We start from the raw sequence: 24,882 nt of genomic DNA on the forward strand, positions 1-24,882 counted from the left end.
TTAGTGAGTGAGAGAGTCTATACCCAACCATAAAGCGTCATGGGAAAAGAAGTCCACTCCCAGTTTGCTAAGTTTTGGTATCACTTATACATGCCACCGTTCCATATGAAGTCTTTGATAATATTTTCCATAGAGTTGACACGTTCTTTGGGACCTTTGGAAGAGAAAAGTGATGAATAGGCAGGCTATTAAGTACTGATCGTGCGAGGATAACACTACCCCCTTTTGAAAGGAGGCTTCTCCACCCGTCCGGCTTATCTTTCATATTTCAATGGGAGGATTCCAAAGTGCCTTTCGTGTTGATTTCTCCCAAGAGGGAAGCGTAAAAAAGTTAATGGGAGGATTCCAAGGTGATTTAAGCTCAGCAGTATTGGTTAACTTAAAAAAGGCTGACTGAGCAGTAAACTTGCCAGATTTTTTGAGGGACCAATAAGCTCTGTCATACCATCCACGCATTGCTACCTGTTCATCTTGCCAGAACTTGATTCTTCCCCACTATTTTCCTTTTAGTTAATGGAATTCACGAAGAAAGCAATGTTTTTAGATATGTCAACCCATGGTCTTGCTTTAGAAACTCGTTTAGAAGGAAGAAACATCCATCCCCGAGTCTCACAGCCATAGATACTAGCAACCACCATCCTCCCTAAAGTATTTTCTTCTTGCACAAATGTCCACAGCCGTTTCAAGAGAAAAACATTTGCTCCTCTGTCTCAATGATCCGATTCCAAGGCCACCATTGTGAAGGGGCAAGGAAGTCCAGCTCCATTTAACCGAGCACCCCAAAAGAAGTTTCTAAAACTTCAGTTAGGCTTCAGATAAAGCTCCCTTCCGTGCCATTATCTCCCTCAATTTGTCCTTTGTGCATGTCAAACTCTGATCAGAATCACCATTTTTTCCATCGTTATGTATTTCATTGCTGGTGTGCTTGTTTTAATCTTTTTAATATATACCAAGCTTTTGGTTTGGATTCACGCACAAGGATTCAACATCTCCTTTGTGACCCTTCCCTTCCAACAAAAGCAAAGATTCTACAGATTAATGCTTCCAAGAAAATTCATTCAGAAATTTTGTTTGAAAGAAACCAGAAAATCTTGGATGATAAGTTTCTTGATTGGGAAGTTTGTTTTGAACTCATCAAGATTAAAGTTTCTTATTGGTGTTCTCTATTCAGGTTTTCAAGGGCTATTCATTTTCTGATGTTTGCTCCAATTGGAGGGCTTATTTGTACTCTTGTTCTTTTGTTTTCTACTTTACTTTTGCTTTCTTCTTTCTTCGTCTACTACTTGTAGACTTCGTACGTTAATACTCCCTTTAACTTTTTGATCATTAATTTAAAGTATTGTTTCTTGTTTCTACAGTAAAAAAAACATGTTTTACTCTTTAAATTAAATCTCAACTTCCCACATTACATCCATCAATATTCAAAAAGCAAATCATCTGAAAAGTCTTCTTCATCTCACAAGAAATGTCTTCCCAATCATCATGTGCATTCAATCTTTTGATATGACTTATCAAATTTTCCCAATTCAAGTCAATTACCTCAAACACCTTTTGTAACCAAGAAGCCGATAGAACTACCCTACTGCTTCTTAACAAAATCTGCACAGGACCTCTGATTCTGGAGCATAACTTGGCTTAACTAATTTCTTCTTACTCTCCTTCGCAAACCCCTCTTGAGAATTAAAATTGATCGAGTCTGAATGTTCTGACCTTAGCCAACCAAATTCTTTTTACTTTTTTTTAATAAGAAATGACCAAGGAGTATATATATATATATATATATATATTAAGAGCACAAAAGTTTCCAATATTTCTCCAGATATTGAAGTTACAAAACATGCGTCCTTCATATCTACAGCAAAACAGCAAAAGTTCCAAAATCAAAAGGAGAAAACAAACTCGAGCGACTTGTCAGATTAAGAAACCTTCAAAATTAGCCTGCTCCCTATCTAAAACAAAGCAAAGGAAAACTAACAGAAACAAAAAAGATTTCTAAAACATGCTACGCCCTAATTTCTTAGGATATCTGACTCTCACACTAAGGCATTAGAAGCACTTGCAATTCTTGGCCAGTGCTCAGCGCATTCCTTCCTGATGGGGCCAGTAATGGCTGAACCGTTCATCTGATCCTTGGGGTTGACAATAACAACAAATTATCTTCAAACTACATGTAGACACCATACTTAAGAAGAAACAGAGGAAAGCTCCTGTTCTTTCGTCTTTTCTTCCAATGTTAATCCACCATTAGACAACTGAATTTAAAAATACTTGTTTTCCACGCAACAACAGCTTAAATCCAAGATAAATTGCAGAGAAGAACTTGAGTACTTACTTGACTTGAAATATCTTTGAATCTTCAAGACCTAACAAAAAAAGAAGAGAAAAAAAAAAAAAAAAAGAGAGGAGAGAGTTTTTTCTATCCTCCTATAACTACGACTCTAACTTTCCAGTTAAAAGAAAATACTAAATGAAGCATGGAGACATCTCATTTCTTTCTCTTAAAGAAATTTTTTTCCCATCTCCTTGTGTATAAGAGTCTCAACAAATCTACCTTATGTAACGCATGAATACATACTGAAAGTAGGAAGAAACAAAATTGGTATATTCAGAGTTTACAACACTAATAACTCACCAAAATATCAAAATCTGACTCCTTGGGAGACTTTTCATCAGTTACTGGGACACGTTCATAGTCTACATGGACTCCTTCCACTTGTAATTCTTCATACACCTACAACAAAAGTAACATTTTGGCTAATTTGAATGTAGATATTTTGATAAAGCAAACACTAAATTTAAAGTGACTTTTAATGCGTTAGAACATTAGAAATAATGAGAATATTAGCAGGGGCATATTTGTATGCTTAGAAATTGGTTTGTGTTTATGATTATGAAGAGGAGTCAGAAGTAAGGTGTAGGCAGTTTTCAGAAATAGCTTGTGGGAGAGTCCAAGCCTCTCGAAGCGTTTGGGATAGTGTAATTTTTCCTCTTAATATCAATATAAATTTTAGGTACCGTCCAAAAACTGCCTACCCAAAAGTTCTGTCTCCTTCAATTTATAACTATGAACACAAGTGAATTTCTAAGTAATTACAAACATGCCACTACTAGATTCCTAATAATATTCCCACTAGTACCCTTCAAATGCTCTAACACAATATTGATACCTCCAGAGGTGATTTGATGGAATCATGAGACACCAGTTCCCATTGGTCTACCATTTGACCATCAGGCATTTCATCGGTCACAAGAATCTTATTCCCATATCTGCCAAGTCAGATTTGAAAATAAAATTTACCATCAAATAAAAACAAGAGTAGAATAAATGAACTTTTAAAAAAAAGAAGTATTAAACTATTTAATGGAACACACAACACATATAATAAACCTTAAAGCTTCTTTTTTTCATAAAGTTCAATAAATTCGTATACGGCTATAGAATGTGTGCCAGATATCTTAAGAAGGCAGCTATCATAAGCTTGAACCCATACCCTAAGGTCTCTTTACTTATTTCACTTGCCTCAAAGTCCCTTTACACGTTTTTTCTTAGATAAAATACCTTGAAGCTTCAATTAATATGTCTTCTTTCAACCGAGCTTCCATTTGTTCAACCCTAGCTCTGTCGATTCCCTAATTCAAATTTAAATACAAACACATGAAACCAGGTTATACTTTCCAGTATGATTTTCACCATGCAATATTGCATATGACAAGAATAAAATCTAAATACCCCCAAATCCTCATAATATAGATTAGGCCTTCAACCACCAAAGCATCATACACAACTTTTCAACACACCAAACAGAACCAAAATCGATGCATAAAATTGAAATCGGATAATAGGGTAATAGAGATACGTACTAAAACGGGATTAAAATCAGAATGAGAATATGAGCACAGCCATCAAACCAAAATATTAGGATATTCTTTTTTTTTTTTCACCATTACATTAGCATGAATTATGCAACTTCTCTCATTTACAACCCAATAAAAAAAATATAAAACTGCCCCTGTGCACTGATGAGTAGAAAAAGGCGATAATTTTCTGATATAATGTTGCTTTTAATATTTCAGTTGGAGAGGGATATACATAATGTGATACATGCATGATTTGACTACAAAAAGAGTAACCAGTACAATAATCCTAAAGAAATTACACGACCCAGAAGGAAACATGTGTTCCCTTTTTAATCTTTTATACAAATCATACAGCAGGAGAAAAAACAACACAAGCACTTCAAATAATACAAAATGAGTAATAATAAGCTGTAAACAATGAACTACGAAAATACAGTAGAATGTGAGATAATTAATATCCAAAACCAAGGTTACACTCTTGGATTTGACCTACAGAAGAAGATAATTGTTAAGCACATCCACATGCATGATAAATAAGTAGCCCCTCCCATTGAAGAAGGTATGTTGTACTAACTTCTTTAGTCAAGGAACAGGAAGACATATGTCAGTTTTTAAAGGGTAATATTTCTAAATAACTTGCCGTGTATTCAAGGTTGGAGAAAGGCCTTTCCACATCGCGCAAAACAAATGGACGTCCATTTATATATACCACCTAATTCAATACAGGAAAATGAATAAAAAAATCACAACCCATTCCAAGTGACGTGAATGATTTACATGATAAATATTAAGTAAAAAAATACTAACATATGCCAATGGGTTTCTCCGGCAACTTTTTAGAAAATGATGTCATTTAGCCCTAGACACCATATGCTTGCTGGCCAAAAATTCAAGTACACATTCTCCAGAATAAATTTAACAAGCATATACAACTGTGATGACTATATTCCTGAGTTAGGGTCAATCTATGCAGGAATCCTCTTGCTTTCCAATAAAATAGAAAAATGAATCTAAGTACTGTAGCTATACATATATATATCTATATATATATTTTAAAGTAGTTTTGAATAAAGTAGGGATTATTTAATTTTAATTAACTATATTGTGAATAATAATAGGAAAATCTTTACACCGTGTAACATTAAATTAAAAAGCCAATTTATTCCTCATGATTCAAGTGGACAATAAAGAGTTCACGTTATGTTAGACTGCCAATTGGGAATGCTCTCAATAAAGAGTTCACGTTATATCACACTGCCAATTAGGAATGCACTCTAGTGTTGTTTCTCGTTCACTCCTATGGAGAGTTTGTTTGCTTCAAACATTTCTTTATGTTTTCATTATTCCAGTTAGTTCGTATGTTTTTTTATAAAAAAAAAGTCCCATAATTTCCAAAATTGATGTCATCATAAAAATTATCAATAATTTTGTTCACCTCTTCAGCAGAAATTTTAGGTGCATATATGACTGTGACTAAGGCACCATACGAAATTAACAAAAATACCTACAGAGTATAGCAGCATTGGCGAAGGGTACCAAAAAAAAAATTGTTAAGACAAAACATAAAAAGAAACCAACCGACCAAGGAAACAACAAAACATTTCAATGAGGGGATTTACCGGTTCTTCCCGAAGGTTAATCCAAAGAACTTGAGCTTGTTGCCTATGTTTTTGAGCTCCAACATATTTGAGAACGTTCTGAATCCCAACAATTGTAGGAATAGCAACACCATGGACTTTTAATGAATCGGCCTAATGAAACATTGTCAAAAGTAGAATGATTAGTGAATGGTGAACTACACAATTAAAACAACCAGTTAATTAATTGGAATGCATCCATAATTACAGTTCCACACAAAGGGCTTCTCCGGGGAAGATTTCAGGAAGCTTATCAAAGTGGAGACACTTTGATTTCAGAACAGAAAATTGCAACTATACACTGTTCACAACATCTCTTATCAATATATTTGTAAGTGCAAAGGCCTCTCTCCTTCCTCTATGCACTCGTAGCCTAACTCATGGTTTAATACTAAAGTTTTGAAGTTGTAAACTTCTTATTATGGGGTGTGGTGGCTATAAATTATTCATCATCTCCTGAACTTGCTTGATTTGGATCGCATTGGAGATAGGGGATCACTACCATCAGAACAATGAACTTCCAGATGTGTGATTAGAAACAAGAAACAAAAGTCTTGATCCGACACCCATGGACTACACCTGTTGAGGCAAAGATGTAAGTTGCTATGGTTAAAAGAGGAGGATGAAATACAAAATTCTTCCATCAAATCCTAGCAGTTCCTAGAAGGAAAATTTCTCTTTCTGAAATATTGTGTACATTAGGGACTAGTTTATTGAAAGTTAAAGAAATCGAGGAGGAATTTCTGGATTTTTATCAAGACCTCTACACGAAAGACAGTAACCCAAGGTTACTCCCCACTTACTTGAATTGGAGTCCAATCGGCAAGAAGAAATCTTGTTCTCTAGAATGCTATTTTTCTGAGGATGAAGTGTTAAATGCAGTCAACTCTTTGGGGAAAAAAAAAATTAAATGGTTTCAGATTTATTCTTTTTAAATCCATGGAAAATCTTCAAAGAAGATATCATGGTGTTCCACGATTTTTTTTTTTTTTTTTTTTTTTTTTTTTTTTTTTCAGGTTGGAATCATCAATTTGACCTTAAGCTAGATTTATATCCCTTTATAACAAAGAAAGTTAATGCAAACTACGTTCATAACTATGAACCTATTAGTGTCATACCACGTTCATACAAGATTACTGTTGGAGTCTTGTTGAATCGCGTCAAGGAAGTTCTCCCCTATTCAGTATAGCTGAAACCAAAGGGCCTTTGTTGCTCAAAGACAAATTCTAGATGCCTCATTGATAGCGAATGAAATCATTAATGATTGATGTACTAACAAAAAGAAGGGCTGAGCTTTTTAGATGCAGTTCTCGAAGTTAAAAGACTTCGGCCATCTTAAGACAAAATGGATTTATGGATGCATCCCTAGTTCGAATTATTCGATCATTATGAATGGTAGGCCACAAGGCAAAACCTTACCAACCAGAAATCTAAGGCAAGGAGACCCAACTCCCATTCTTCTTTATTGTTCTCGGATTGCCTATGTTACCTTCTTTCCCATGGAGCTGATATGAGCAAGATCAAGACCAACAACATTGGAAAGTCTTCTTTCAGGGTCAATCAGTTGCAATTTGCAGATGATACATTATTATTCTCTACTATGGAGGCAAAAGTCCTGGAGAATCTATGTGACCTCAATCAAGTCTTCGAGAAGGCATGAAGGCTAGACATAAATTATGGTAAGCGTGAGACCCTGGGCTTGGATGGGCTTTTCAGGGTGATAGTCTCTCTCTCTTATCTCCCTTCTATTTTTGGGTCACCCATCCAAAAGAACGAAAAGATCCTTTAGCTTAAGCATGTTTGTGTCTTCTTTTGGAACCTATGATTCAAAGTTGAAATGTAATGCTCATATCTTCTTGAACAGGGACACGGCTATTTTATTGATTCTACTTCCCTTTTAGTTATTATTTGGAGCATATTATCTGCACTTATTGTTATAGTATTACCACCTTCGCTAATCAGTGGATATATTTTTTGTAATTATTTTCATCCAATGTGAATTCTTTCTATATCTTTCATCATATCAATGAGTTGTTACTGTTTCCTACAAAAAGAAAGTACCTCGTGAAGAAATTGATCTATTGACCTCACAAAATTCAGCTGGAGCTTAGCCACCCACCACCTTGGCCTTTCTCTAGGTGGAAATCCAATGAGTTCTCAGTTTTGGCATCCCATTGTGGATAGAATACCGCACAAACTTCATAGCTGAAAGTTTTCTTTTATATCTAAATGTGGTAGGCACTCGCTCAATCCACCACTCCAATATGCTTATTTACGTTCTTTCTTGGTTCAAATTACCCATCAAGATTTTAAAATCCATAGAGAAAGTCCTAAGGGATTTCCTTTTGGAAGGCCCAAACCAAGATGGCGGTTTGCACAATGGGAATTGGGAGAAAACACTTCTGTTATACATGGTAAGCGTAGGAATTGGTAAAAAAAGGAAAAACAAAAGGAGGAGGGACGCACCTGACGGTAATTTGGAGCACCATCTATTTGAGGTGATAAGCGCTTGTTCTGGCATCCAGGAAAATGGTCACTTTTAAGAATCGTCTTTTTACCCAATACAGATCCTCCTCTAAACTTCATAACATGCTTCGGCTCCTTTGGTGTTAACGACATAGCTTTATCATTAACAAGTTTCATGCACCACCACAATACTCTACTACCACGTCAACTAAACCCAACTTTACTTTCACTGCCACTATAAATACATCAACCTGCAGTATCACAAACAGATGGATGAAGGGTTAGAAATAAGCATACAAATAAATGTCTACCTCTTTCAATAATACCCAAAGTAAAATTCAACTTCTTAAGCATACTATTTTATTCTAATACTATTTACATCTTTTTGTATTCAGTCTGATTCAAAAACCATTTTCTACAGTACTACATAGAAAAACTGCAATTATCTACGGTTCCCATAACAAGTTATTCAATGCTACATAAGTAGCTTGGGAAAACACAAAGATTCATACGGTCTTTGAATTTTGCACTACAAAGTAAATATATATTATCAAAGTTTCTCCCTTGGATAGATCTATTTGAATCAGCCCATTTAGAGACTTACTGTCAAAGTTATTCGCGGGGTTTTCTCTTCAAGATATATATATCTATATATATATATCTTAATTGACGTGCTTTTCTACATCCTTCATAATTCCTTTTGAATCTGATATTAGTTTAGTGATTTTATAGTTTCTGTCATTTTTACTGTTCTCTCTACTCCTTTTTGGACGTCGTGTCTTTTGAACATTGTATTTTGAGCATTAGCATCTTTTCAATACATCAAGGAGAAGTTTTGTTTCCTTCTTAAAAAAAGAAAGAAAAAGAAAATGAAATACCACCATCCTTCTATCCCAAAGTGTACTCATCACTCCACAAAATAGAAAGAGATGTTTAGCACATTCTACTATGGGATATGTTTACCGTGAGGCCCATAAAAACTTCAGAAAGATATTTGAGTTCTCTCTTTTGTTAGAAATTTAAAATGGTCCACCAACCAGCATGTTAATCCTTGTCCTCTGAACTCTCTTCTTCCTCTCTTATTGCATCCAAAAGCTCAACTAATATGAGTTAAAGTTGTTGAAGCTATCACCTCTGAGGTTTGGCTTGAAAAATTAGAGAGCTTCAAGATAAACATTTAGCATTTTGGTTTTTATCAAGACTAAAGTTTCTTATTGGCGTTTTCTCTTTTCTTTATTTGCAAGCTACTCCCTTAATGATATTTGCACAAATTAAGGGGCTTTGATATCCATGCCTTTGTTAGATTTTTTTCCGCTTTTCATTTCCAATTAGAGTTCATAACCTTGAAACTTTTTTGTGTTTTTCATCAATCAATTTTCTTGGTAATGTCCATGCATCTAAAACTTTTGGTAGTATAAACTATGAGAGAGATTTTTAAAATGTAATAGTAATTTTAAAAAATACGATAAAATGTTTCTAAATGTTCTTTTTCAAAGATATTTTTTGATAGCAACCACTTACATAAAAAATAAAAAATAAAAATAAAAAGTCAAGAAAAGTATTGTAATATTGAATATTATCACAAATTTCATTATGTGGTTTCCAACCTCCCTTCCTCTTATCGTCCATTTCTCTTGGCTTTTACCAGCCCCTATTTGGTAAAGATTCCTTTCAGTTTTGTGGGAGATTTTCTATTTCTTAGGGGAGAAAGGACTTTCTTCTGTGGAACCTTAGTCCTTCTAAAGGGTTTTGCCTGTACCGTAAACCTTAAACCTCAAACCGCTCGCCTTAACCCTTGACCCAACCCAAAAATGTATCTATAGACACTTTAACATAAAATGTAGGTAATGAGTACTCAATCTCTTTTTCTCTTCTTCTTTTCTTTTTTTATATAAGAAACCTGGAAAATATATTGAGCAATAGAAAAACCAAAAGACAGCCTAGGGTGTGAGGGAAGAGGGCTCCCCTCCTCCCAAAAAAGCTACTTACAAAAAGGCTCGCCAATCTAGAAGGATCAGAAAAGGGGTAATTAGCAGAGAATTTGCTATAGTTGTGATACCACCCAGAAGCATTGAGTTGTACAATATTCCAAAAAGTAGAAAAAACTGTCAACTAATGTTTAAAAGTTCTCCTATTTGATTCTAGCCAAATTCCCCATAAGGTTGCGCGAGAAGCAAACTTCCATAAGATATTAGCCTTGCCTTTCAACTCCCAGCCGCTAAGGACCTCAATCCTCCATATGTCCACACACCTAAGAAGGTTTCTTTTTACCAACAAAGGAAACTTTTTATTGAAGAAATGAAAAGAAACTTATGCTAAAAAGATACAAACTCCACGAAGGAGTGAACAGAGAAAAACAATAAACAAAAGAAATAACAAAGGAAAAATAAATGCGTTCCAATTTAAACAAATGTCATATAAATAAAAATCAGCAAAAGGCTTGGAAAAAGAACACTGTGAGGTAGCCTTTAATCGTGCAAAATTTAAACCAATCAAACAAAGGAAGATGCTTGTCAGAAGAAAAAAAAAAAAAAAAAAAAAAACTATGGTTCCTTTCCAACCACAATTCTGATAATAGAGCATTAACCACATTTAGCCACTTCAGTTTTGTGGGCAAATGACCAACAACCAGCTGTAGAATGTTACCCTTTTAACACACTTGAGAAAACCCAATTGAAAAGATTTCAAAAAGATTAAGATAGTCATTAGTAATAATCCAAAGCGGAATATTAATTCTCTAGGATTATTAGTCTTCCAGATGGCTCGAAACAGATCCTTTTGGATAGAAGATGTAGAAGCAAGTTCTTTGATAAAGATTTCATAAAAAATACCAAAAGAGTCTAATGACCATGATCGTGAATCTTCAATAGAACCAACTTTAACGAATTAATCATCTTTCAAAAGCCTTCAAAAGACTAGAGACCATGATGGAAAATGAGAATCCCATAAATCCAAAACCAAGCCATATTGAGAAGCAAACATAGCAAAAAGCTTAGGAAAACAAAGCTTCAAAGAGGTATACCAAGCAATACGTCCAGTTTTGACGCTTTTGAATTCTCAAACATGTCATCCCGTTCTTTTGAGATAAAAAAAAAACGATATAACAAAGAGGGAAGCCCATCACATTCCCAATCCATGTGAATTATAATTGGACAGAGGAATTTCCATCAAACCAAGACATCAATAATTTTATTAAACTCTCTCATACGTTTAGTCTGTCTTCCAATTGGGAGCCGCTCATGAACCCAACGGATTATATTCATCACCCCCTACACACCATGAATCTTCACAAAATGAATGAAGAGATCTCAACTCACTCCAAACATCTTTCGTTCTCTCATTTGCTGTAAACCTTTGGACCCATATAAATTTGAAATCCAACAAACTTTATTTTGTTGAAAAGATACTTTACCGGGAGGAAACGCCACCTTTTAACACTTCTAAAACCTTCACCTTGCTCTCATCCAACATAATTAACAAGCCTCCCAACCAAAAGATTCAATGAGTACTCAATTAATTTCTTTTGAGCTCCCCAATGACTTAACATGAAGTAGAACGCATACAGACGACTTTTGCTTTCAATAAATTCAAAGTATCGTTGATGATTGTATTGGTTAATCTGACGAAGATAATTTTAATTTTCAAAACAGACATTGTATTCTTTCCAACTATAATCTACTAATACAAATATGGTTTGAGGTTGTTCGGTGAATCAAACTCCTACAAGATAAGGACTTAAAGAGAATTGGATAATGCGATAGATTCCTAAAGGATTCTCTGCTAAGTAAAGAAGGGAGACGCTGGAAAATTCTTGGTCCCATAAACAAAAAAAAAAAAATTCAGCGGAGACCAAAGAGATATACGGATGATTAAAGCCTCAATTAACGAAAAGCCTCAGTTTTCCACAAGGCTGCTCCCCGTCCCCTCCCTCCTATTCAGCTACTAATCTTTGTAAGGAAAAAGAATCACCCATGCTTTCGTTAGACAATCCTAATTTATATTTTCAAGTGAGAAAAAAAGACATACATGGAGATTGGGAGAATTGCAGTAACAATAGGAGAGTATAAAATCAGCACAAACCCGGAGGGAGCTCCGGCGACACCAGTAGACCGGAGAGAGGCGGCGGCGGTGGCGGCGGCGACACTAAGCTGCTGAAAGGTCGGAGGAGACGACGTGAAGAAGGAGAGACGATGAGAGGGTTTGGGTTATCTTTTTTTTTTTAATTTTATTTTAAAAAGTGGGTGAGTTTTTTCTTTCTTTTTTTTAAATAAAGGTGGGCTAAGTTTCCTTTTTTATTTTCTAATTAATATTCATTTTTTAATAATATTTTTTAATTGATCTTAAAACCTAATTTTCAGCTAATTTTCAGCTCACCTTTAATAATTTAATCATTTTACTCACTTTTTAATTTTATTTAATTTAACTTTAAATTTTTAATTTTTTTTTGGTAAATATTACCTTTTTTTTATTTTTTCCAAATAAATTTTTATTTTAAAAATCATTAAAAAATTAAAATAAATGTTATTAATTTTAGTTCGATTATAAGCCACTCGAATTTTTTGAAATTTATGAATTTAAAATATTATAAATTTTTATAAAACAATTATAAAAATTAAAAGGAAAAAATTGGATTATTATGCTGGGATGGAATTTAATTTTAAAATTGTATTATTTTAATAATATAATTAACTATTTTATTTGCATAAATAACTCAACCATAATAATTGAGTTGTTGTATTAAAAAATAAAAATGATTTTTTACATTAATTATTGTTTTATTACAGTGAACTTTGATATAACATTTTAAAATTAAAATAAATGTTATTTATCCTCCCTCCTCACTCTTCTCTCTCTTCACCATTGGCTTCTCAGTGATGTCTACGAGGTAAGGTAGGGACAAAAATAAATGGTGTTTTGTTCTCCTTCCCAACCAATGTGGGACATCACAATTCACCACCTTCGAGGTCAGCGTCTTCGCTGGCACTCTTTCCTTCCTCCAATCGGTGTGGGACTCTCCCCAACCAATGTGGGACATCACAATTCACCCCCTTCGGGGCCAGCGTTCTCGCTGGCACTCTTTCTTTCCTCCAATTGGTGTGGGACCGCCACCAAATCCACCCCCTTCGGGACCCAGCGTCCTTACTAGCACATCGTGCCTTGTTTAGCTCTGATACCATTTGTAACGACCTACCATTTGTAACGACCTAGGCCCACCGCTAGTAGATATTGTCCTCTTTAGGCTTCCCCTCAAGGCTTTAAAACACGTCTGCTAGGGGAATGTTTCCACACACGTATAAATGGTATTTTGTTCTCCTCTTGAACCAATGTGGGACATCACAATCCACCCCCTTCAGGGCAAGCGTCCTCGCTGGCACTCTTTCCTCCCTCCAATCGATGTGGGACCGCCACCAAATCCACCCCCTTCAGGACCCAGCGTCCACCAAATCCACCCCCTTCGGGACCCAGCGTCCTTACTAGCACATCATGATGTGTCTGGCTTTTATACCATTTGTAACAACCTAGGCCCACCGCTAGTAGATATTGTCCTCTTTGAGCTTTCCCTTTCAGACTTCCTCTCAATACTTTAAAACTCGTCTGCTAGGGAAGGTTTCCACACACTTATAAATAATGTTTTGTTCTCCTATCCAACCAATATGGGACATCACACACTCTCTCTTGTTCTTCGTTTATACGAAGATTTTCCACCTTGTTTAAGATGAGTCTCCGTAGGTTAAACAAACATCTCCAATTCTTCTATCATCCTTCGTAAGTATGTGTTACAAGATCTCATAGCAGGTGCGTGATTTCATAGTAAGGTACACGATCTCATAGTAAATACAGGGTCTACTTTATTTTAGCTAAATGACCACTCGTATTTATACGTTTTTTTTAAAAGATCTCGACTTTCAAAGACCTTAAACGTTCAAGAAATTGAGTTTAAATTTTGAAGAGTCGTGACTTAAGCTCAATCGACCAATTTAGATGTATTTTTTATTTCGAGATATGAACTGATTGAACGTGTTCACACTCGATTTGGATTACACAATATTTTAATCTCTTTTGAGTTGTGGTGCTCAAGCATGATAGGATGAGAGAGAAATTAAGAAGGAGAAGAGAGAGAAGAAAATGACCAAAAAAAAAACGTTGGAAATTATAAATAAATAAATAAAAGAAAGGAATGAGAGGGAAGAGGGAGAAGAAGACAAATAAATAAATATGTCATTTCTTATAAAAATTTATTTATTTATTTATTTATTTTTTTTAATTGGAGAGAGGCGTGATGCATTAAAGTTTTCAATAAATTTTGACCTCAAATAAATCAATTATTTTGTTTAGTATTATAATAATATGCTGCCACCATTCATCTTGAGCTAGGATTGAATGCTTCTAGGCTACTCTCATAGATGGGTCGTCCAAGTCATCTTGAGTTGGATCGAATGCTTCACGAGATTCGTAGACTACTCTCATTAGATGGGTCGTCCAAGTCATCTTGAGCTGGATCGAATGCTCCATGAGATTTGTAGGCTACTCTCATCAGATGGGTCGTCCAAGTCATCTTGAGCTGGATCGAATGCTCCACGAGATTCGTAGGCTATTATCATCAGATGGGTCGTCCAAGTCATCTTGAGCTGGATCGAATGCTCCATGAGATTCATAGGCTACTCTCATCAGATTGGTTGTCCAAGTCATCTTGAGCTGGATCGAATGCTCCACGAGATTCGTAGGCTATTATCATCAGATGGGTCGTCCAAGTCATTTTGAGCTGGATCGAATGCTCCACGAGATTCGTAGGCTACTCTCATCAGATGGGTCGTCCAAGTCATCTTGAGGTAGGATTGAATGCTCCATGAGATTCGTAGGCTACTCTCATCAGATGGGTCGTCCAAGTCATCTTGAGCTGGATCGAATGCTCCATGAGATTCATAAGCTATCTCATCAGATGGGTCGTCCAAGTCATCTTGAGCTGGATCGAATGCTCCACGAGATTCATAGGCTACTCTCATTAGATGGGTCATCCAAAACTTGAAGCTAACATTTAAATTACAAATCCATGTCAAATGGCAACCGACACAAAACGTAAGACAACAAGGGGCAACCCAAGGGAAATTAGGTCATCGAAAGGAACTCGAGAACCTACCAAAATATGAACGCTGGAATTTTTCAAACACAATATAGGACACCTAAAGTAAAGTCGTGAGAGCTCATGCTCAAGTCGTACCATTATAGAGGTTCGTTGTTTCTATCAATGGTATCAGATTCATGCCTTTTTATTCTCGGCCCCGAGAGAACTTCCTCTCCACTCCCCTCTCCCGTTTTGACCCAAGCTTACTGCTAGCAGATATTGTTCTCTTTAAGATTTCTCTTTCAAGCTTTAGAACGCGTTTGCTAGGGAAAAGTTTTCACACCCTTATAAAGGGGGTTTCGTTCTCCTCCCCAACCATTGTAGGATTCTCATAGTACCTAGCTTGGCCAATCTTGGAGTTAATCCGGTTTGATTCTCTAACCTAGATTCGAGAAGGAACAAGAATCCTAAACTGTGATTTCGTTAATCGGGATACAAATTCGATTAATTCAACCTAACAATTTTAACACGCAACAATTATAAGCCAAGAAAATACAAATATTATTAACCGACTCTCCCGAACTCAATTTTCTCCATCAAAGGTGGCATCTCGACACTACCGCCCGACCATGGCCTATGCAACATCCCGTTGTGGTCTATTTTTCTTCGATTCGCAACCGTTTAAGCACATATTTCTCGGTAATTCATAAAAAAACGTCAACTCAACTCCAGATGATCAAAATATAACGTGAAAAAATCGAGACATTTGAGGTGAATGATTCATGGTTGGGGAAAAAAGATCAAACATTCAGCATCAAATCCAAAGGCTGAGATAGAGATGGCACAATGAGATTCATCCATGGTCTTATAAAACCGTAGTGAGTCCGCTTGATATGAGAGTCTAAGGAAAAAATTGATGGGATGGAGAATGATTCGGTATTGAGCTGTATCTCCTTCGTCATACCCTAAAATCAGACATTTTCCAGCCTGCACAACATCAACCAACAACTCATGAACGAGCAACGAGTCATCGTTTTAGTCTTACTACAATCGTAAATATGGTAAGAGATCGAAATGAGAAATCAACTTTTCTAAATGTTCTAATGTTACCATTATGAAGAATAGCTCGGGAGTGAATGTAACAGCCCAAGTCCACTGCTGATAGATATTGTCTGCTTTAGCTCGTTATCTATCGTCAACAACTTCACAGTGGTTTTAGAGCCAGAGCCAAATATTTGGTGGTGTGCCAGCAAGGACGCTGGGCCCCAAGAGAGGTGGATCGTGAGATCCCACATCGGTTGGACAGGGGAATGAAACATTCCATATAAGGGTGTGGAGACCTCTTCCTAGTAGACCCGTTTTAAAACCAACCGAGGGGAACAAAGCATTCCTTATAAGGGTGTACAATATTTAGTAAATATGATAATAGACCAAAATGAGAAATCAACTTTTCTAAATGTTCTAATGTTACCACTATGAAGAATGGCTCGGGAGTGAATGTAACAGCCCAAGCCAACCGCTTGTAGATATTATCTGCTTTGGCTCGTTATGTATTGCCAAAAACCTCACGGTGATATCAAAGCTAGAGCCAGACATCGGGTGGTGTGCCAACAACGATGCTGGGCCCCAAGAGGGGTGCATCGTGAGATCCCACATCGGTTAGACAGGGGAATGAAACATTCCATATAAGGGTGTGGAAACTTCTTCCTAGTAGACGCGTTTTAAAACCAACCGAGGGGAACAAAACATTCCTTATAAGAGTATACAATCTTTAGTAAATATGATAAGAGACCAAAATGAGAAATCAACTTTTCTAAATGTTCTAATGTTACCACTATGAAGAATTGGCTCGAGAGTGAATGTAACAGCCCAAGCCCACCACTTGTAGATATTGTCTACTTTGACTTGTTATGTATCGTCGACAACCTCACGGTGGTATTAGAGCCAAAGCTAAATATTCGGTGGTGTGCCAGTAAGAACGCTGGGCCCCAAGAGGGGTGGATTGTGAGATCCCACATCAATTGTGTTGAGGAATGTCGGGAGTGAGTTTCACATTGGCTAATTTAGGGAATGATCATGGGTTTATAGGTGAAGAATACTATCTCCATTGGTACGAGGCATTTTGGGAAGCCTAAAAGCAAAGTCATGAGAGCTTATGCTCAAAGTGGACAATATCATACCATTGTGGAGATCCGTGATTCCTAACATGGTATCAGAGCCATGCCCTAAACTTAGCCATGACAATAGAATCCTCAAATATCGAACAAGGAGTCGAGCCTCGATTAAGGGGAGGCTGTTCGAGAGCTCCATTAGCCTCAAGAGAGGAGAACGAATCATCATCATTCCATACAAGGGTGTGGAAACCTCTCCCTAGTAGACGCATTTTAAAACTGTGAGGCTGATGACAATAAGTAACAACACTCATTCCATACAAGGGTGTGGAAACCATTCCATACAAAATATCATACCATTGTGGAGATCTGTGATTCCTAACTTAGCCATGACAATAGAATCCTCAAATATCAAACAAGGAGTCGAGCCTCGATTAAGGGGAGGCTGTTCGAGAGCTCCATTAGCCTCAAGAGAGGAGAACGAATCATCATCATTCCATACAAGGGTGTGGAAACCTCTCCCTAGTAGACGCATTTTAAAACTGTGAGACTTATGGCAATAAGTAACAGTCATTAGCCTCAAGAGCCATATAGGGGTGTGGAAACCTCTCCCTAATAGACGAAACTACTTCAATATATGCTAACAGTGGTCTTGGACTATTACACGAAACTACTTCAAGATGCTTTTCTACCGAAAATGTATCAAATTCATCAAATTGGATTATGATATTTAGCCCACGAACTAGCTACAAGTCTTTTTTTTGTTGTTCTCGGTTTAGTCTTAGTATATTCTCTAGTGAATATCATAAGAGACCAAAACGAGAAAGAAGTTAATTTAAACGTTCCAACATGACTCATACAAGAAACGATATGGAAAATATCCCGAGAGCAAACCCAACTCGAGGTATTTTTCTACTAAAACTGTGTCAATTTGATCAAATTCAATAGTAATATTTAGCTCGTTTTAGTCTTATTCCAATCACTTCGAGGTGTTTTTCTACAAAAAAAAACGTATCAATTTCATAAAATTTGAACATTGATTACCTCTTCCATAAGAACAAATTCCTTGGATGCAACAGAGAACTTGACTTGTGAATGAGTTAGAGTAACACAAACTGTGAGAAACAGACAACTTTACCAAATTAAACCACAAACCCACTTGGTTTAAAGTAAACATGAACAAAAAAAAGAACAGTTTGATTAATTACTTGGATCATTAGGGAATGGAGATGCCTCTCTTATTATGTGCCTCAAATCTTTTGAACGAATTTGGAAATATTTTGCAGGTTCAAGTAGCCCTAACTCCTCCTCTACCGCAGGGATTAATGTCAATTCACGTTCCCATCCCGGTGCATTCTCCTCTACTGAACAACAAACATTCCAAGAATGCATAAAAGAATCAATCTTCAAATGACACAACAGTCTGACTCGACTCCTTCTCTGGAGTTCTCGACTTGACATGGGTAAGTTAAGTGTATGACTCTGATACCATGTTAGGAATCACGACCCTCCAAAATGGTATGATATTGTCCACTCTGAGCATAAACTCTCATAACTTTGTTTTGGGCTTCCTCAACAATCCTCTCCTCGAATAAAGTACACCATAGAGCCTCCCCTGAGGCCTATGGAGCCCTTGAACAACCTCCCCTTAATCTAGGCTCGACTCCTTATTGACATGACTTCTGATACCATTGACAAAGTACACTATAGGATCTTATTGACATGACTTCTGATACCATTGACAAAGTACACTATAGGATCTTATTGACATGACTTCTGATACCATTGACAAAGTACACTATAGGATCTTATTGACATGACTTCTGATACCATTGACAAAGTACACTATAGGATCTTATTGACATGACTTTGATACCATTGACAAAGTACACTATAGGATCTTATTGACATGACTCTGATACCATAGACAAAGTACACTATAGGCTCTTATTGACATGACTCTGATACTATGTTAGGAACCACGACTCTCCACAATAGTATGATATTGTCCACTTTGAGTAAAAGTTTCCATGACTTTGCTTTGGGCTTCCCAAGAAGGCCTCGTACCAATGGAGATGTATTCCTTACTTATAAACCCATGATCATTCCCTAAATTAGTCAATGGGACTCTTTCCCGACAATTTTCAACAATCCTCCCCTCGAACAAAGTACACTATAGAGCCTCCCCTTAATCTAGGCTCGACTCCTTCGCTGGAGTCCTCGAACAAATAACACCCTTTGTTCGACATTTGAGGATCTTATTGACATGATAAGTTAAGAGCACGACTCTGATACTATGTTAGGAACCACAACTCTCCAAAATGGTATGATATTATCCATTTTGACTATAAGCTCTGTGGCTTTATTTTAGGTTTCCCAAAAGACCGTATACCAATGGAGATACTATTCCTTACTTTGATCATTCCCTAAATTAGTGAACGTGGGGCTTCCCCTCCCAATGATCCGATTCCAAGAATGCATAAAAGAATGAATCTTGAGAAACTAACCCGAATTTTGGAACACAAGAACCATGCGGCTTCTGGCTAGTTGCATGAGGATGGTCATTGAAGAATAGTTTTGGCCATCCCACATAGCATTATGGAAACTTTGGAGGGAAATTCTTGAACTCAGACTCTCATCAACAGAATATTCTGTGAAAAAGTCGTCCCAAATATGCAGCGATGCGACGAAGCCAAGGGAATGGTTCGAGGCGGTTAACGAGAATTGCAACGGAGAGAATTTCAGGTCGGCTTCATCAGCAATTTGACCCAACTGAAACACTGCGTCTGAAAGACGTAAAAAGTTCTCAAGCCTCACCGAGAACATGGTGCTGTGGTGCTGTGGTGCTGTGGTGGTGTTAATGTGAAAATGATAACAACCTTTGATATTCAAATCCAATCAACCTACTTTAAATACAAACAATTTTGTAAAATTTAAGTCATCAACCCAAAAAAAAAATAATTTAAAAATTATCTTTCGTTGCACCAAGAAATTAATCCCGAACCGAGCTTGAACACGTACCAATGGTTGATCTCTGGGTACGGTTGGTTCTCAAATCCCTTTGGTTGGTTCATGTAGATCTCCAAGTCCAACTCTCTATGCAAGAAAACATACTAGTGAGACATGTACAGTAGTGTTCTTCATCACTAGACTAAACGTTTTATTAAAATTTGAGCCTTATATCTCTCGATTGATACATCTGGGGAACGCACCTGCAAAAGATGAGTTTGACATCTCCTAGTCTTAGCACTAATTCCTAGGTTTGACTTGCAAGTCGAGTTTTCTGATGCTTGTTCAGACGTCTCGACTCTTTAACTTCGTCTTCTATGATAGCTGTGTTGATAAACTTTGGATTTGACTTTTAATTCTTTCTGACCGCCTTAGTTATTGAACCCTAAACCCTAAACCCTAAACCCTGACAAATTTTCAAACTCTACAAGGGGTAGTTTGGCATGTCATTCTTATACAGCAATAATGAACCTTCTATATTCTAATCGCAATATATGGATGACGATCCTCTTCATTTGAGCTTCTCCAATTATGAACTTAAGATTTAGTTCAGTAATCTCCCGACAGATCAACTTGGACTCTATAGAAGTACTAAGCAATCATTATGTCACGTTGTGAGGTTGATAATAGCTCGTTCTCTAGAAGTTGTAACCTCGTATCGTTCTTTTTTTAAGAAAAGCAAAATATGGTCTTCACGAACGTGTTCAATGCTTCTTTTGGTCATCCTAAATGTGCTCCAACATCTCTTCTTCTTGTTCAACTGTGGTTTTCAAGGCAAACATTGTCTTGTTTGCGCCATTAGGATCCAACTCTCGTGGCATAGTTAGGACATTATGCATGTTGCCCACATCATCATGTAGTTGTTGCTGTTGAGTTTCTTGATTTTTCCGACGACTTCGAGTTCATCCATTGTGTTAGTAGTACCTTAGTAATAAATACCAAGCAAGCTTTTCAACACAGAACTTGTAGAGTCACGAGCTACTCACAACACGAAAAAACTCATTCACGTATAATCTCAAGAATTTGTTTTTGATGTGGAAGATTAGGTAAAGCTACAACCATAAAGCGTATTAAGAATTTCAAAAGATCAGACAACCTACTCTTGGGAAACTCACACTTGTATTAAAACCAATAAAAAAGAGATTACAAGACACTGTCTAGAAACTATTACTATTTACTTTGCTTGAGATTATTTAGGAATAACTTAGTGGGGTGGAGAGATATTTACACTAAAGACCACACATTGTGACCTTCTAGATTTATTCTTAAAGTCGGTAAGTATCTTTATTGCTAAAATATTTAAATCTTTTTTTTTTAAATATTGATCGATAAAAATATTTGTTGAAACAACCCATCTAAATGGTGTGTGAAAGTTCTCTATTTATGATAAAATAAATTACAAGGATATGAAAATAATAAAAATTGGAAACAACAATATATGGAAAGAGATATTTGCCTTATAATAAAATATCAAATATGATATATATGGTAAACTATAATTTAGTACTGAATATCTTAACACCCTTCCGCAAACTGAGCGTCGGATTTAAACGAACGTGAAGCTTGGATCTGAAAAATTCAAAGAGAGGTCGAGAAACAATTTTCGTGAAGATGTCGACAACCTGGTTCGGAGGAGGTATAGAGAAACACTTTCTTGGCCATAAAAAGCTGCAGAGGGATCATCGCTCAGCGACGATGCTATCTTGGCTTCGGTGAGAATATGTCTAACCCACGAAGAGGGATCGTTGCTCAGCGACGATGCTGCCTTAGTTCCAACGAGAATATGTCTAACCCAAGAAGTAGAAGGGGGAAGGCTAGAGTAAGGGATAAAGACAATGTTGAAGCCGGAAGAGTCACCACATTGGGCGAAGGGGCCAATTTTGGCGAGAAGGGCGGCGACGACATGGTTGGCAAAGAGGCTAGTGCGGCGCCCAGATTCCAAAGGTAAATCTCTGCAGAAGGTCGATAGGTTTCTCGAGATTCTGTATATTTTCGATGGGAACACTCATGAGGATTCTGAAGTTAGGGTTTCTACGAGGATGAAAGGTTGATTGGGAAGAAAATGAGAGAGTCTATGTTGGCCAAGAGGAAACCGATTATATTGGAGAAGGTGAGGTTGTATGTACAGAATATAACAAAAGTTGATTTGGAGGTCAATAGGGTGGAGCCGAAGAGTAATCAATGGTCTCCACCTGCAGCATCAAAGCCAGCAGTGGTGGTAGAGAAGAACCGCAGATAATTGACTTGAAAGTTGAGTTTGATTCAAGAATTAAAAAAAAAACTCTTCGTTCCCAAAAACCCTAACGATTATAACTAGTTGAGTTAGGTCAATTATTTACATGGGTCGTTTTAGAGATGTTCGTAGTGCCTCGACACTACCACCCCAGCCATATTATCTCGACCTTCAATATCTCGAATTAACGAGTGTTGAATATATGACAAAAGTAGCAAATAAGAAAAAGAAAAGATTGATGATAGACTAGGATACTCCATTTGTGTATATAATATTTTCCCTATCATGTGGAAAATAGACCACATATTCAAGATTAAAGTGAGAGGCTGGTATAGAGATTATAGTATGGGAACCATCCATCGTCTTACAAAACCATGCTGTTTCCGATTGATATGACAATCTAAGGAAAAACATCATCGGATGTAGACTGATTCGGAATTGATCTGTATCTCCTTCTTCATACCCTGCAATTTGAATTTTTCGAGCCTGCACAACATCAATGAAATGATATTAGCTCGTTAAACAACCTTTTTTGAACGTTCAAATAGAGCTCCTTCGAGAAATGACCCAAAAAATGGCCCGAGAACAAAAAAAATGTATCTCCTTATTCATTAGAAAGGACACTTTTTTGAACACTTCAATAGAGCTCGTTCGAGAAATGAAAAAAGTTGCTATAGAAAATGACCTGGGAGGTTTTTTTCTATTGAATGTTCCAATAGGGTTTGTTTGAGAAATGAAAAAATCGGGAAATGGAATTTGAACATTCGTGACGTCTCTAGTAAGAATAGTTTCCTTTCTAATGAATATAGTTTGAAATCAAAAACGACAAGGGGACTTTTTTGAACGTTCCAATAGAGCTCGTTCGAGAAATGAAAAATCGCTATAGAAAATGACCCGAGAACAAAACCATTTCAAGGTGTTTTTCTATTGAACGTCCCAATAGGGTTGGTTTAAGAAATGAAAAAAGTTGACCCAAAAGTAACTCTGGGAAACGAAATTTGAACATTCGTGACCTCTCTAGTAAGAATAGTTTCCTTGGATGCATTTGTTGATATTATCTCTAGTGAATATAGTAAGAAATAAAAAACGACAAGAAAACTTTTTTGAACGTTCCAATAGAGCCTCATTCGAGAAATGAAAAAAGTCGCTATAGAAAAGGACCGGAGAACAAAACCACTTCAAGGTGTTTTTCTATTGAACGTCCCAATAGAGTTTCTTTGAGAAATAAAAAAAGTTGATACAAAAATAACTCGGGAAACTGAATTTGAACATTCGTGACCTCTCTAGTAAGAATAGTTTCCTTTCTAATGAATATAGTAAGAAATAAAAAAACGACAAGGAAACTTTTTTGAACATTCCAATAGAGCTCGTTCGAGAAATGAAAAAAATTGCTATAGAAAATGACCCAAAAAATGTAACGAGAATAAAACCACTTCAAGGTGTTTTTCTACTGAACGTCCCAATAGGATTCGTTTGAAAAATGAAAAAAATCGCTATAGAAAATGACCCAAGAACGAAACCACTTCAAGGTATTTTTCTATTGAACGTCCCAATAGGGTTCCTTTAAGAAATGAAAAAAGTTAGACCCAAAAATAACTTGGGAAACGGAATTTGAACATTCATGACGTCTCTAGTAAGAATAGTTTCCTTTCTAATGAATATAGTAAGAAATAAAAGACGACAAGTAAACTTTTTTGAACGTTCCAATAGAGCTCGTTTCAAAAATGAAAAAAATCACTATAGAAAACGACCCAAAAAATGGCCCGAAAACAAAACCACTTCAATGTGTTTTTCTACTGAACGTCCCAAAAGGGTTCGTTTGAGAAATGAAAAAAGTTGCTATAGAAAATGACCTAAAAAATGGCCCGAGAACAAAACCACTTCAAGGTGTTTTTCTACTGAACGTCCCAAAAGGGTTCATTTGAGAAATGAAAAAAGTTGACCCAAAAATAACTTGGGAAACGGAATTTGACCATTCATGACCTCTCTTGTAGGAATAGTTTCCTTTCTGATGAATATAGTAAGAAATCAAAAAACGACAAGGAAACTTTTTTGAACGTTCCAATAGAGCTCGTTTGGGAAATGAAAAAAATCGCTATAGAAAACGACCCAAAAAATGGCCCGAGAACAAAACCACTTCAAAGTGTTTTTCTACCGAACGTCCCAAAAGGGTTCGTTCGAGAAATAAAAAAAGTTGACCCAAAAATAACTCGGGAACGAAATATGAACATTCGTTACCTGTTTAGTAAGAACAATTTCCTTGGATGCAACAGAGAATTTGACTTGTAAATGAGTTAGAGTAACACGAACTGTGAGAATCAGACAACTTTATCAATTAAACCACAAACCCCACTTTCTTTGAAGTAAATATGAACAAAAACAAAGAGTTTCATTACTTGGATCATTTGGGAATGAAGATACTTCTCTTATAATGTGCCTGAAATCTTCTGCCTCAATTATGAAATTTTTTTCACTTTCAACTTCGCCAATATCCACCTCTTCCGA

At 36.5% G+C, this 24,882-nt stretch overlaps 1 protein-coding gene and 1 long non-coding RNA gene across 3 annotated transcripts in view; both read right to left on the minus strand.

Annotated features, from left to right (window-relative positions):
- The window catches only part of LOC111806944 (metal ion-binding protein), a 23,570-nt gene extending 11,372 nt beyond the window's left edge, over positions 1-12,198 (minus strand). For both annotated transcript variants that reach the window (XM_023692489.2, XM_023692490.2), the window contains exons 1-7: positions 12,042-12,198; positions 7,962-8,212; positions 5,478-5,609; positions 4,499-4,570; positions 3,560-3,630; positions 3,168-3,267; positions 2,633-2,731 (exon numbers count right to left, since the gene is read on the minus strand). In XM_023692489.2, coding sequence (XP_023548257.1) covers positions 2,633-2,731; positions 3,168-3,267; positions 3,560-3,630; positions 4,499-4,570; positions 5,478-5,609; positions 7,962-8,138 — 651 coding nt within the window. In that variant the 5' untranslated portion in view covers positions 8,139-8,212; positions 12,042-12,198. The remainder of the gene's footprint in view (positions 1-2,632; positions 2,732-3,167; positions 3,268-3,559; positions 3,631-4,498; positions 4,571-5,477; positions 5,610-7,961; positions 8,213-12,041) is intronic.
- On the minus strand, positions 1,802-2,626 carry LOC147789807 (uncharacterized). Its single transcript, XR_015423239.1, has 2 exons — positions 2,333-2,626; positions 1,802-2,129 (listed from the first exon to the last, which is right to left on the minus strand). It is a non-coding gene; the product is annotated as an uncharacterized LOC147789807 (long non-coding RNA).
- Positions 12,199-24,882: the final 12,684 nt, after the last annotated feature.

Source organism: Cucurbita pepo, chromosome 12 (genome assembly GCF_057944985.1).
Source record: "Cucurbita pepo subsp. pepo isolate OVF chromosome 12, ASM5794498v1, whole genome shotgun sequence".
Lineage (NCBI taxonomy): Eukaryota > Viridiplantae > Streptophyta > Magnoliopsida > Cucurbitales > Cucurbitaceae > Cucurbita > Cucurbita pepo.